The sequence below is a fragment of the Prionailurus bengalensis genome, chromosome A2 (genome assembly GCF_016509475.1).
Source record: "Prionailurus bengalensis isolate Pbe53 chromosome A2, Fcat_Pben_1.1_paternal_pri, whole genome shotgun sequence".
NCBI classification, from domain to species: domain Eukaryota; kingdom Metazoa; phylum Chordata; class Mammalia; order Carnivora; family Felidae; genus Prionailurus; species Prionailurus bengalensis.
This window is the reverse complement of record NC_057348.1, coordinates 7,829,410-7,842,733: the sequence shown is the minus strand read 5'-3', so window position 1 is coordinate 7,842,733 and position 13,324 is coordinate 7,829,410. Positions and strand designations below refer to the sequence as shown.

Here is a 13,324-nt window from a genome sequence, read left to right as displayed (position 1 = left end):
CAGGACTCAAACTCATGAACCGTGAGATCATGACCTGGGCTGAAATCAGATGCTTACTGAGCCACCCAGGTGCCCCTATCGATTCACTTCTTCTTCTTCTTCTTCTTTTTTAAATGTTTATTTATTTTTGAAAGAGAGAGAGAGCGCGCGCGCGCGCGCGCGCATGAGTGGGGGAGGGGCAGAGAGAGAGGGAGACACAGAATCCGAAGCAGGCTCCGGGCTCCGAGCTGTCAGCACAGAGCCCGACGCGGGGCTCGAACCCACGAACCATGAGATCATGGCCTGAGCCAAAGTTGGATGCTTTACCGACTGAGTCACCCAGGCAACCCCTCCAAAAAAAATGCTACTACTATGCAGAACTCTTTTTTCCCCTACCTGCTAGAGGTCTTCGGGATGGTTCCACATACCCAGGCCTACAGGATTTCCTTGTTCTAGTTTATGGCTGTGTTGTGGCTCATCATTGAAATGTTAGCATTTGTTCCCTTCTGGGGGTCATTGGCCACTTCTAATCCTTGCAGTAGTAGTAGCCACCTGCTACATCGCCTCCTTGCCCAGGTTCAAGGGTATCTGTAGCACAAATTCTCAATGGGAATAGCTGCTTGTAGGATCGAGCCTGGTAGTGGGCCACCTGGTAAAAGACGTTGCCACTAGAATATATTTTGATATTTGATAGGGCAGTCTCTTTCCAAAATTATCTTGCTTATTCTTGTGTGGCTACTTATTTAAAAAAAAAAAAAAAGTTGGGTGCCTGGGCGGCTCAGTCAGTGTCCGACTTCGACTCAAGTCACGATCGCACGGTTTGTGGGTTCCAGCCCCGCGTCGGGCTCTGTGCTGACAGCTTGGAGCCTGGAACCTGCTTCAGATTCTGTGTCTCCCTCTCTCTCTGCCCCCACCCCCCACTCATGTTCTGTCTCTCTCTGTCTCAAATAAAAATATTTAAAAAAAATTTTTTAAGTTGTATTATGGACAGTTTAAAGCACATGCAAAATAGGGAAGAATAAGGTAACAAACAAACCTGAACTTAACCGCCAGCATCAGCAGTTTCCAGTATCCACTGCCGAACATGTTTGAGCTCTACCCCCATCCGTTTCCCTGCCACTGGAGAATTTTGCAGCAAATCCCAGACATCATTTTCCCTGTAAAAACTTCCATACGTATCTTGAAAAGATCGAACCACAAACAATAACTGCAATCATTATCACACCTAAAAAGTTTAACAATAATTCTTCAATATCATTGTGTAGCCTGTGAGTATTTAGATTATAATTTTTTTTAACGTGTATTCATTTTTGAGAGAGAGAGACAGAGTGCAAGCCAAGAAGGGGCAGAGAGAGAGGGAGACACAGAATCTGAAGCAGGCTCCAGGCTCTGAACTGTCAGCACAGAGCCTGCCGTGGGGCTTGAACTCATGAACTGTGAGATCATGACCCGAGCCAAAGTTGGACACTTAACCGACTGAGCCACCCAGGTGCCCCCCTAATTGTTTCTTAAATATTTACTGGTTCAAATAAAAGTGCAAACAAGGCCCACATACTGCACTGGTTTGAGGGCAGCTTCCTTTAAGTTCTGGGTTCCTTTTTTTGCCCCTTGCAACATATTTGAGGGGCGCCTGTGTGGCTCAGTTGGTTAAGTGTCTGACTTCGGCTTAGGTCATGATCTCAGGGTTTGTGGATTCGAGCTCTGCTTTGGGCGCTGTGCTGACAGCTCAGGGCCTGGAACCTGCTTCAGATTCTGTGTGTGTCTCTCTCCATGCCCCTCCCACTCTTGCTCTCTCTCTCTCTCAAAAGTAAATAATAATTTAAAAAAACATTAAAAACTTAAAAAAACTGGATTGTTTGTCCTGTAGGCTTTATAGAAGTCTGATGTCACCCTTGTGGTGTAGTTTAGTATGTTCCTCTGTTCTCCCTTTGACCAACTAATGCCCAGGCTCAATTTCCATTTCTTTCTTTCTTTTCTTTCTTTTCTTTCTTTCTTTCTTTCTTTCTTTCTTTTTTATTTTTCAAAAAAAGTTATTATTAGTATTTATTTTTGAGAGAGACAGAGACAGAGCACGAGCCAGGGAGGGGCAGAGAGAGAGGGAGACACAGAATCCGAAGCAGGCTCCAGGCTCCGAGCCGCCAGCACAGAGCCCCATGTGGGGCTTGAACTCACAAACCGTGAGATCATACCCTGAGCCAAAGTCGGATGCTTACCCATCGGAGCCATCCAGGCGCCTCTCAATTTCCATTTCCTGGCAAGACTTCCACGGGGGGCATTGTGCCCTCTTGACAGGAGGAACTCCAAGTCAGCTTGTCCCTCCTTTTGTGACTTAAGCAGCCACTCAGATCCATCAAGGATCCAGTCTTTATTTTCCAACTTTTTTTTTTTTTTCTGAAAAATCGCACACATCTAGAAGTCAGAAGAATAATACAGTGATTACCCCTAGGATCCACAATTACTTAGATTGCTAACTATTACTTGGCCACACTGTATCTATCCATTCCTCCCATCCATCAACCCATCTCATGATTCAGACACAAATCAAAATAAGTAGATGTGTCATCACCAGCACAATGTACAGCACTTTTGCATCTTCCCAAACTGTCCCCATTAAACACCGATGCCACATCCCGCTCCCCCTCGGCCCCTGGCGGCCACCGCATCCTACTTTCTCCACTAGTTGCCTAGTCTAGGGACCTCATATCTAAGTGCACTATGTGTCCTTTTGTGCCTGGCTTGGTTCACTGGGCCTAATGTTTTCAAGGCTCATCCGTGTTGTAACGTGTCAGATGGGTTTTTCTTTTCCTTTTAGGGCTGAATAATATTTCACCGTATTTATACATCATGTTTTGTTCACCCCTTTTTGCTCGTGGACACTTAGGTGGCTTCTGTCTTTTGTGAATAATGCTGCTGTGAACCTTGGTGTCCACATATCTGTTTGAGTCCCTTTTGGATACATACTTAGGAGTGGAATTGCAGCATTGTATAATTCTATGTTTGTTTGTTTTATAATGCTACGTTTTTTTCACATGTTTATTTAGTTGAGAGAGAGGGAGAAACAGAGAGAGAGAGAGAGAGAGAGAGAGAGAGAGAGAGAGAGCATGAGCAGGGGAGGGGCAGAGAGAGAGGGAGACACAGAATCCGAAGCAGGCTCCTGGCTCTGAGCTGCTAGCACAGAGCCCGACGCGGGGCTCGAACTCATGAATAGTGAGATCATGACCTGAGCCGAAATCAGACACTTAACCGACCAACCGAGACACCCTGGCGCCTCACTTTCATTCTGGTTTTGATTTGCATTTCCCTAATGGCTAGGGAGCTTGGGCATCTTTTTATATGTTTAGGGACCATTTATATCGCCTCTTTGAAGAAATGCCTAGGGGCGCCTGGGCGGCTCAGGCAGTTGAGCATCTGACTCTTGATTCCGACTCAGGTCATGACCCCAGGGTCGTGGGATCCAGCCCTGCATCAGGTTCCATGCTGGGCTTGCAGCCTACTTAAGGTCCTCTCTCTCCCTCTGCCTCTCTCCCCCACTTGTGCTCTCTCTCTCTCTCTCTCCAACTTGTTTTTTTAAGGTTTATTTATTTATTTTGAGAGAGAGACAGAGACAGAGACAGAGAGAGAGAGAATCTCAAGCAGGCTCCGTCAGAGTGGAGCCTGATATGGGGCTCGAACCCATGAACTGTGAGATCATGACCTGAGCCGAAACCAAGAGTCAGATGCTCAACCGAGCCATCCAAGCACCGTATCTCTAAAATTTAAAAAAAAAAAAAAAATTTAAAAGAAATGTCTATTCAAGTGCTCTGCCCATTTTTAATTGCTTTTTTGTTGTTGTTGAGTTATTCTCTTTTATTCCCCCCCCCCCCCCAAGAATACTGACCTCTCAGGTGAAGGTCTTTAGACCCTGCCTAGTACTGTCTGCATTGTCCTCTTTAAATGTTGCATTGAAATCCCACCTTGTCACCTCAAGGAGAGTGTCTGGAGATCCCCTGTTCATTTCCTCTATAACTTCCAGGAATTTCTGTAATCTGGGTATCATCCCTTTTCGCATACACAGGTTTCTCACGCCATACAAAAGTAAAGCGTTCCCATGAAACCTTTTGTGAGCCCAAATGGCTTAAAGAGAGGAAGTACTTCTCGTTAATTTATACAGATAAAAAATTGTTAGCGTTCCCAGGCCCAAAGAATAACCTCTCTTTGTTTTTTCTGAGACCTCAGGGCACATCCTACTAACGGATGCACAAAGTAAATCAAGATAAAGTACGGATGCCCATAGACACAGGTCAGAGCCCTGGGGGCTGGGGGCTGAGATGCTGCGTGTAATCCCCGGGACGGGGCTTGGCGGTGTGCCTCTCCCTGCCTCTGCGACGTCCACTGCAAAACCAATGCCGAGTACTATTTTTTCGCTTTTCATCTTTTCTCATAAAAGGGCAAATCGTTTTCGGATTTCTTTCGGTTCCACAAAAACAGGTACTAACGCAGGTCTTTCGTAAACGTGAAGTGGCGTAACGGAACTTTAGAAAAGTGGGGGATACCAGTATTATTTACAAATACTTTTGATTTGGGTTTTAGGGGATCTCGCGGGACTTTGTGGGAAATGGACTGGGGGGGAGACCCGACTGGAGGGGGAAGGTGCTTCAGCTGAGAGGGGAGGGGGCGTGGCCTCAGGATGGGGAGAGGGCATGGGAGCTGGGTGCCATCAAGGACCCAGGCCACGTCCCTCTCTGGAGCTCCGATCGGAGGCGCGAGGGGAAGGTCAGAAGCTGGGGAGACGGAGTAGATGGAAGTCTTAGGGTCCACCTGACCCCCAGTCCCTTCTCTGGGGGTGGAGAAACCGGCTGCCTGGAGGGGTGGGCAGGGGGGCGGAGGACAGGGGTTAGGACCAGTTACAAGTAGCATCCTCAACAGATGGAGGCTCCAGACTCGGCTGTACCCCAAACACCCGGCCTCAGCATGACCCACGGGGAAGGGGGGTCCTCGAAGATCTTCAGGGGTAAAGGGCCCCCCAGTAGCCACTCAGTCAACACACAGCCAGTCACAAGGGCCCGATACATGTAGGCTCTGTTCATTTTCACATCTTCCCTCATCTCAGGGGTCCCTCAACTGTCACCCCCAAATCTCTTATTCACCCCCACAAGGAATGTTGAGATCTCCCACTGCGCTTTTAGACCCTGCCTAGAAGTCCCCCCCACTGTCAGCTTGAAATCCCACCTTATCACCTCAAGGACAATGTCTGTCAGGAGATCCCGTGTTAACTTCCTCTCTGGGAACAGGACACCCCCCTTCACCCAAGTTCATCAGGAAGGAGGTGTCTTCCTTGTGCTGAGAACAAAGGAAGCCGACTGCGTTAGCATTTCCTGTCAGTGCATTTAGAGGCCAGCGGTGTTAAGTCAGGTCTGCCCCTTCCACGACCCAGCAGCACCCTCCACGTCGTCGCTAGGTCCCCCACTCTGGACCCTCTGGGCCACAGAACATCCCCTCTGCCCTTCCCCAGGTCGGGGCAAAGAGCAGCCCCTGGACTTCTGTAATTGTAACCACTGTGGCTGTGCTTCCGTCCCCCCCAGGTGCCCCGCCTGCTCCCCACTGCCTTGCACCTCATTAAGGCAACTTCCTCCTGCAGGCTGGGCACGATGTCACCCTCGGGGCTGCTGCGGGGGGCCTGCAGGACCACACTTATCTCCCTGCTCCTGGTCTGCTGTCTGCTGCCCCCAGGTGAGGCAAGTCAGCCTGGGGAGGGCTGGAGTTGGGGGATCAGGGGAGGGTGGGGGAATGGAGAGAGCAAAGCTTCCCACATCCTGGCTGCCGCAACACTTCCTTAAACTCCCACCTGACAGGGGGCTCATCACTGGCCTCAACAGAAAGTTATGGCTTCCTTAGCTCAGCCTTCAGGGCTCCCCTGCCTGTGACTTGTCTCCTACCCCAACGCGCGTGCACACACACACACACACACACACACACACAGTCCCTCCCTGGACCTCTGTCTCTCCTTTTCCCTCTGCCAGGATCACTTCCCTTTCACTCAGATAACCAATTCTTACTTTCCCTTCCGAACTGGCCCGATTTGTCCCCTCCTCCAGGAAGCTTTCCCTGACATGCTTCCTCCTACAGTCTGGATCAGGGTCTCCCCTAGCCTTCCTCGGAGGCTTCCCCAGTTCCTGATCAATCATCCGTCTTCCCCACCGGACTGAAGTACCATGAAAGCAGGGAGGTGATGTGAAAAGGTGGGGCCTGCAGAAGGGTAGATTGAGGCACTGGAACAAACAGCGGTGTCCCTCTGTTCCCACAGATGCCCAGGGGCAGAAGTTCCCACTGAGGGTGGAGCCCCAGAACCCCGTGGTGCCTGCAGGAGGGTCCTTCTTGGTGAACTGCAGCACGGATTGTCCCAATCCCAAACTCATCACCCTGGAGACATCCCTACCCAAGAAGCCAGTGGGCAATGGTCTGGGCTGGGCAGCCTTCCAGCTCAGCAGTGTGACCAGTGACAGCCAGGTCCTCTGCTCCGGCTTCTGCGATGGCTTCCAGATGACAGCCTCCTCTGACATCACAGTATACCGTGAGTGATTGTGGCTTGGAGGTGGCACTGGCCTTGGGCAGTAGTGGGGGTACATGGCCAGTGGTGCGGGGGAGCAGGGAACCCTGAGTCTCCAGAAAGGAACGAGGGCTCTGACCCAGAGCTTGGACCTGAATGTGTGTGTGTGTGTGTGTGTGTGTGTGTGAGAGAGAGAGACAGACAGACAGACAGACACAGAGACAGAGAGATACATCTCAACCATATGCCAGGGCAGCAGCTGTGAAATCAACTTGCGTCCCAACAAGGATTCTTAAATGATACCTCATGTCTTTTATGTATTACTTTTATTTTCACAGCAGTTAATCATTCATGCATATGGTTCCAAAATCCAAAAGTATAAAAAGGTGTGTGTTAAACCTCCATTGCCTTGTGCTGGCTGCGAGTGGTCACTGTTTTAAATGTGGACACTAGGGGTTCATTCAGTCTTTAAGAAGTCTCCCAGGCGGGGGAGGTACACTTAGGAGCCCCATTTCACAGATGAGGAATTTAAGCCTCAACGGGGTAAAGTTGCTTGTCAGGGTTCATAGCCTGGAGAAGTGGGTAGTCTGGCCCTCAAGCCCTTGTTCCTAACCAATGAGTCTTCCTTCCCAGACCCCACTGTTACCAGTTTCTTTCTCTCTCTCTCTTTTTTTTTTTTTTATGTTTATTTATTTATTTTGAGGTAGAGAGCGTGAACAGTGGGGAGGGGGCAGAGAGAGGGAGGACACATGAAGCAGGCTCCAGGCTCTGAGCTGTCAGCACAGAGCCCAATACGGGGCTCAAACTCATGAATCACATGAGATCATGACCTGAGCTGAAATCGGATGCTTAATCGACTGAGCCACCCGGGTGTCCCCTGTTTCTTATGGTTCCTGCCAGAATCCCTCTGCACTTAAAAGAATACAGTAGACGAGAAAATAGAGTGCGGACACTCGTGGAACCTACCGTTTTGTGAAGCCTTCCTAGATAAGTGTAGTGTGTGCGTGTGACCATGTGTAGGCTCCTGCTGTGGGCCAGTATCCGTTTTGTGTACCTGTGTGCGTGTCTGTGAGCGTCTGTATGTGTGTCATCATCTCTGTGTGTCTGTGTGAATGCACACGCGTGTCTGTGTGTGTGCATCTGAGTGTGAATGTGAATGTACATGTCTGTGTACGTCAGTATCCACACCTGTGTGTATCTCTGTGTAAGCGTGTTTTCTATGTCAATGTGTGTGTCCGTGTGTGAGTGGCCGTGGATGTCTGTCTGTGTCAGTACATGTCGCTGCATTCATATCTTTGTGTCCGCATTTCTGTACAGGGCGTACATTTGTGTGTGCTCCAGATGCCTCTGTCCAGGGCTCTGCGGGAGCCTGTAGGTCCTGTCTCACCGGAGCCGACTGTCCTCACCTTTTCCCAACCCTGTGTCGCACTGGGTAGCTTAAAAGCAGCCATTGAGGCAGTGTTTTCACGGTAGAAATTGGCGTATGCTCCATATTGCGGCTAGCCCACCGCACCCCAACCCCGAGTTCCCGAGCATTCCTGGCATTTGCTGGCCTATCATCATCTCTGACCAGTGGTGCCCCGATGGGGGCCTCTTTGTTAAATATTCTAAAATCGTAAATAAAGGTTTCTCCTACTGTCCGAAAGTAAAGCATTCCTATGAAACTTTTTATAAGTCAAAATGATAGAAAGTGAAAAATCAATTAATTTACATTGAAAAAATGGTGAGCATTCCCAGACCCCAAAAATAACCTCTCCTAGGCTTTTTTTTTTTTTAGCTTATTACTTTATTTTGAGAGAGAGCACATGCTCCCGGAGGAGGGGCAGAGAGAGACAGAGAGGGAGAGAGAGGATCTCAAGCAGGCTCCATGCTGTAAGTGCGGGGCTTGAACTCAACAAATCATGAGATCATGACCTGAGCCAAAATCAAGACTCCGACGCTTAACTGACTGAGCCGCCCAGGCGCCCCTCCTAGTCTTTCCTGAGACCTTAGGACACATCCTGCTAACGGATGCGCAAAATAAATGGAGATAAAGGACTGATGCTCACAGACACAGGTCAGAGACCTGGGGACTTGCGGCTGAGATGCTGAGTGTAATCCCGAGAAGGGAGCCTGGTGGCACCACCCTCCCCGTGCAGGGTGCCTGCTCTCTGTATAACTGCTCTCTGTATAGCTGCATGCTATTTTCGTTTTTTGCCATTTTTTTAAATTTTATTTTTTATTTTTTAAAATTTACATCCAAGTTAGTTAGCATAGAGTGCAACAATGACTTCAGGAGTAGATTCCTCAGCGCCCCTTACCCATTTAGCCCACCCACCCTCCCACAACCCCTCCAGTAACCCTCAGTTTGTTCTCCATATTTATGAGTCTCTTCTGTTTTGTCCCCCTCCCTGTTTTTATATTATTTTTGTTTCCTTTCCCTTATGTTCATCTGTTTTGTCTTGTCTCTTAAAGTCCTTATAGGAGTGAAGTCATATGATATTTGTCTTTCCCCGACTGACTAATTTCACTTAGCGTAATACCCTCTAGTTCCATCCACGTAGTTGCAAATGGCAAGATTTTATTCTTTTTGATTGCCAAGTAATACTCCATTGTGTGTATGTGTGTGTGTGTGTGTGTGTGTGTGTGTGTGTGTGTCACATCTTCTTTATCCATTCATCCATCGATGGCCATTCGGGCTCTTTCCATACTGTGGCTATTGTTGATAGTGCTGCTATAAACATGGGGTGCATGTGTCCCTTCGAAACAGCATGCCTTTATCCCGTGGATAAATGCCTAGTAGTGCAATTTCTGGGTCGTAGGGTAGTTCTATTTTTAGTTTTTTGAGCAGCCTCCAGACTGTTTTCCAGAGTGGCTGCACCAGCTTGCATTCCCAGCCATTTTTCTTAAAAGCGGAAATACTCTTCAGATTTCTTTCCGTTAATACTAACTAACGCAGGTCTTTCATAAAAGTGAAATGGTGTCATGGAGCTTTTGAAAAGCTATACTTCCCTGTAGTAAGATGTGAAATATTTTTCATGGCAGCCAGTGCACGGGCCTCTGTGATAGCTGAGATCCGGGCTCAAATCGTTGAGGGTATGAGATGTTTCCCGAAGGAGGCCCAGGGTTTGGTACGTGTGCCTCAGAGGGACACTGCTGTTGCGGCGGGGAGAGGACCCAGCCTGGGGGTGTTGAGTCCCTCGTGACTGTGTCAGAGCATCCTGAGAGGCTGCTCTGGTAAGAGCCTGGAGAGCCTCGGATGGATTGGGGGCCAGGCTCTGGGAGAGGCCAAGGCCAGAGTCCAGGCCAGAAGCTGGGAGTAGCCATGGGACTCCCTAGATGTGACATCAAGGAGGCAGGTGACTGGGCACCTGGCTCAGTCGGTTAAGCGTCTGGACTTCAGCTCAGGTCATGATCTCATGGTTCAGTTCGTGAGTTCGAACCCTGCACTGGGCTGTCTGCTGTCAGCTTTGGACTCTCCATCTGCCCCCCACTTCAAAAATTAATAAACATTATATATATAAAAAAAAAAAGGAGGCAGGTGAATACACGGGTCTGGAGTTGGGAGTCTCACCTTCTAAACCCAGCCGGGCCCCTTTGTGGCTATGTGTCCTTGGATAGGTCATCTCACCTTCGCCTCTCCGGGCCTCAGTTTCTCCATCTGTAAAGGAGAAGAATAATAGAGAAGATTTCACTTGGTTGCCTGTAAATGAAGGTGGATGACATTTGGAATAGAAGGGGCAGCTGGGCGGCTCAGTCAGTTAAGTGTTGGCTCTTGACTTTGGCTCAGGTCATGATCTCTCTCACAGTCTGTGAGTTCAAGCCCCACAGCACGCTCTGTGCTGACTGCACGCAAAGCCTGCTTGAGGGTTCTCTCTCTCTCTCCCTCTCTCTCTCTGCCCCTCCCCCGCTCATGTGCTCTGTTCTCTGTCAAAATAAATAAACAAATTTTTTTTAAATTGGAAAGTCTAAGGAAAACTCTAAATAAACAGGAACTTTTATGAGTACTAATAATGTTGTATGTGGTCATAAGTTGGTCCCCTTCCTTCCTTCTTCTTCTTTTTTTTTTTTTTCTTCCCTTAACTGTGAATTTCCCCGGAACAGAAAATATGACTTTATTTCAGTGCCTGGCAAGGTGTCCCATGAAACAGGAAATAATAATCATGATGCTAAATGACAATAGCAAACACTTCTGCAGGCACATACTAAGTAAGCTCTCCAGGTTTATTCAAAATTTCAATTCTGCACTGGGGCACCCTCAGCCCCCTCTCTGCTCTCTGGGGTGGGAGTTGCAGGGCTGGCTGCTAAGTGCAATTCTCCCCCACCCCCAACCCTACCCCAGGGTTCCCGGAGCGCGTGGAGTTGGCCCCCCTGCCCCGCTGGCAGCCCGTGGGCGAAAACCTCACCCTGCGCTGCCAGGTGGCCGGCGGGGCGCCCCGGACCAACCTCGCGGTGGTGCTGCTCCGCGGGGAGGAGGAGCTGAGCCGGCAGCCGGCCGTCGGGGAGCCCGCCGAGGCCACGGTCACGGTGCTGGCGGGCAGAGACGACCACCTCGCCAATTTCTCGTGCCGCACGGAACTGGACTTGCGGTCCCGAGGGCTGGGTCTGTTCCAGAACAGCTCGGCCCCCAGGCAGCTCCGAACTTTCGGTGAGGGAAGGGACTGCGGACGGTGGGTTATGAGCTAAGCCAGAGTAGAAGCGCCCTGGCCGGGAGGGTTTGGAAAACGGAGTGGACTGGACCTCAACGGCTTCTGGGAAGGCATGCCCTTGGCTACTGGACCGTGCACAGCTTCCGTTGGGAGACTCGCGGCCGCGGTAGCCTACGAGCAGGCTCTGTGGGTGTATTCTGGGTAGGGGGTGACCCAGGCCGCAAGGTATTCTGGGAAAGGACCGTGGTTGGGGGCACTCAACGAGTCATGGGGTAAGGGGAGACCCTTTCACGGTTCTGGGAGACCTCCTCCTGCTCACGCCTGCCCTTCTCCGCAGCCCTGCCCGTGACCCCCCCACACCTCGTTGTCCCCCGGCTCTTGGAGGTGGGAACGACGTGGTCCGTGAACTGCACCTTGGACCGGCTGTTCCCGGCCTCCGAGGCCCAGGTCCAACTGGCGCTGGGGAACCAGATGCTGAATCCTGCTGTCGAGAGCCATGGGGATACGATCACGGCCACAGCTACAGTCACAGCGAGCGCGGAGCAGGAGGGCGCTCGGGAGATTGTCTGCAACCTGACATTGGGGAGCGACAGCCGGGAGGCCCGGGAGAACTTGACCATCTACCGTAAGAGGGGGCGGAGCCAAGACGGCTCGACAGGCGGGACAAGGGGCGCGGCCTCGGTAGCCGAGTGGCGCCGCGCAGATGACGAAGACTAGACTGGAGAGGTGGGGCCTGAGCCTCCAGAGTGGGAGGGGTTGTAGTGTGGGCGGGGTCTAAGTAACTAAGGGTATAGCCCAAGTGTCCCAAGTTGGAAGGGGGCGGCGGGGGGGGGGGGGCGAGTAGGCGGTGGGGACCCGCAGAGTAGCAGAAAGGCATGGCCTGATACCTTGAGACGAAACACGTGTTATGGAGGGCGGGGATCCGATGTGAGGTGGGTGGTCAGTAAACTCCAGGGCAAGGCCCCGCTTTTAGGCTTCTGGGGGCCCATCCTAAACCTGAGTGAGTCCAGCGCCTCTGAGGGGACCAAAGTGACTGTGACTTGCGCGGCCGGAGCCCGAGTCCAGGTCACGCTGGACGGAGTTCCGGCTGCGGCCCCTGGCCAGCCTGCCCAGCTTCAGCTAATCGCCACCGAGAGGGATGACAGGCGCAACTTCTCCTGCAATGCCACGCTCGAGGTGGACAGGGAGATCTTACACAGGAACAGGAGCGTCCAGTTGCGTGTTCTGTGTGAGTAGGTCACTCTGACCTTTAAACCCTTGCTCCCCTTGTTTGGTGGGAAGACATTACTCTTCCTTGCCACGCTGTGACTCCAGTATGTCTAATCATTTGACCGTTTCATAGACGGTCCCAAGATTGACCAAGCCAAATGTCCCCAGCGCTTGACGTGGAAAGACAGAACCACCAATGTCCTGCGGTGCCAGGCCCGGGGCAATCCGGACCCCGAGTTGCACTGTTTTCAGGAAGGCTCCAGAATGAGGTGCCCGTCGGGATTCCATTTACCGTCATGTTAAACTATAGTGGTACCTACTCCTGCCAGGCGGTCAGCTCTCGAGGCACATACACTGTGACCGTGGTGATGAACGTTCAGGGTGAGCCAAAACGGGGTTGCGGATGCAGATGGGCAACCCACGCGGGGAGAGTGCGTGTGTTTATACTCCTTGCTTCTCTGCATAGGTCGGAATGCCCATGCTGTCACCATCGTCATGGTGGTGTTAGTGACCCTGGGGTTTGTGACTACCACTGCGGCCTTAGTGTACGTCTTCGGGTTGCAGAAGAGGAGTGACATTTACCAAGTGAACCAGGGGAGCACTTGGTTGCCCCTGACGTCTAGGCAGCCTGAGGAGGCTGTGGGGGAGGGGCCGTCCTGAGCTTCGAACCTGGGGGATGCTGGACCAACGACGATAAGGGTTTGGCTGTATCCCGGGTTCCACACCAATAAAGCCCTGAAAATCCGGAGTCTGTTGCTTGATTCCACTTGCGCTAAGGAGCTCACCCACTGTGCTTTGCGTCCTTCGAGTGACAACTTTTTTTTTAAATCTTTTTTTTTTTTTTTTTTACATTTATATATTTTTGAGAGACAGAGAGAGACAGCGTGAATAGGGGAGGAGCAGAGAGCGAGACACAGAATCTGAAGCAGGCTCCAGGCTCCGAGCTGTCAGCACAGAGCCTGACATGGGGCTCGAACTCGCA

General features: G+C 51.0%; 1 protein-coding gene across 1 annotated transcript; it reads left to right on the top strand.

Annotated features, from left to right (window-relative positions):
- Positions 1 to 5,332: 5,332 nt before the first annotated feature.
- Positions 5,333 to 13,090, top strand: ICAM3 (intercellular adhesion molecule 3). The gene is given in 8 exon segments (XM_043586494.1): positions 5,333 to 5,688; positions 6,263 to 6,529; positions 10,827 to 11,132; positions 11,471 to 11,758; positions 12,107 to 12,361; positions 12,476 to 12,601; positions 12,604 to 12,723; positions 12,809 to 13,090. Coding segments are annotated over 8 exon segments (1,638 nt in total). The 5' UTR covers positions 5,333 to 5,606; the 3' UTR covers positions 13,003 to 13,090.
- The last annotated feature ends 234 nt before the right edge of the window (positions 13,091 to 13,324 follow it).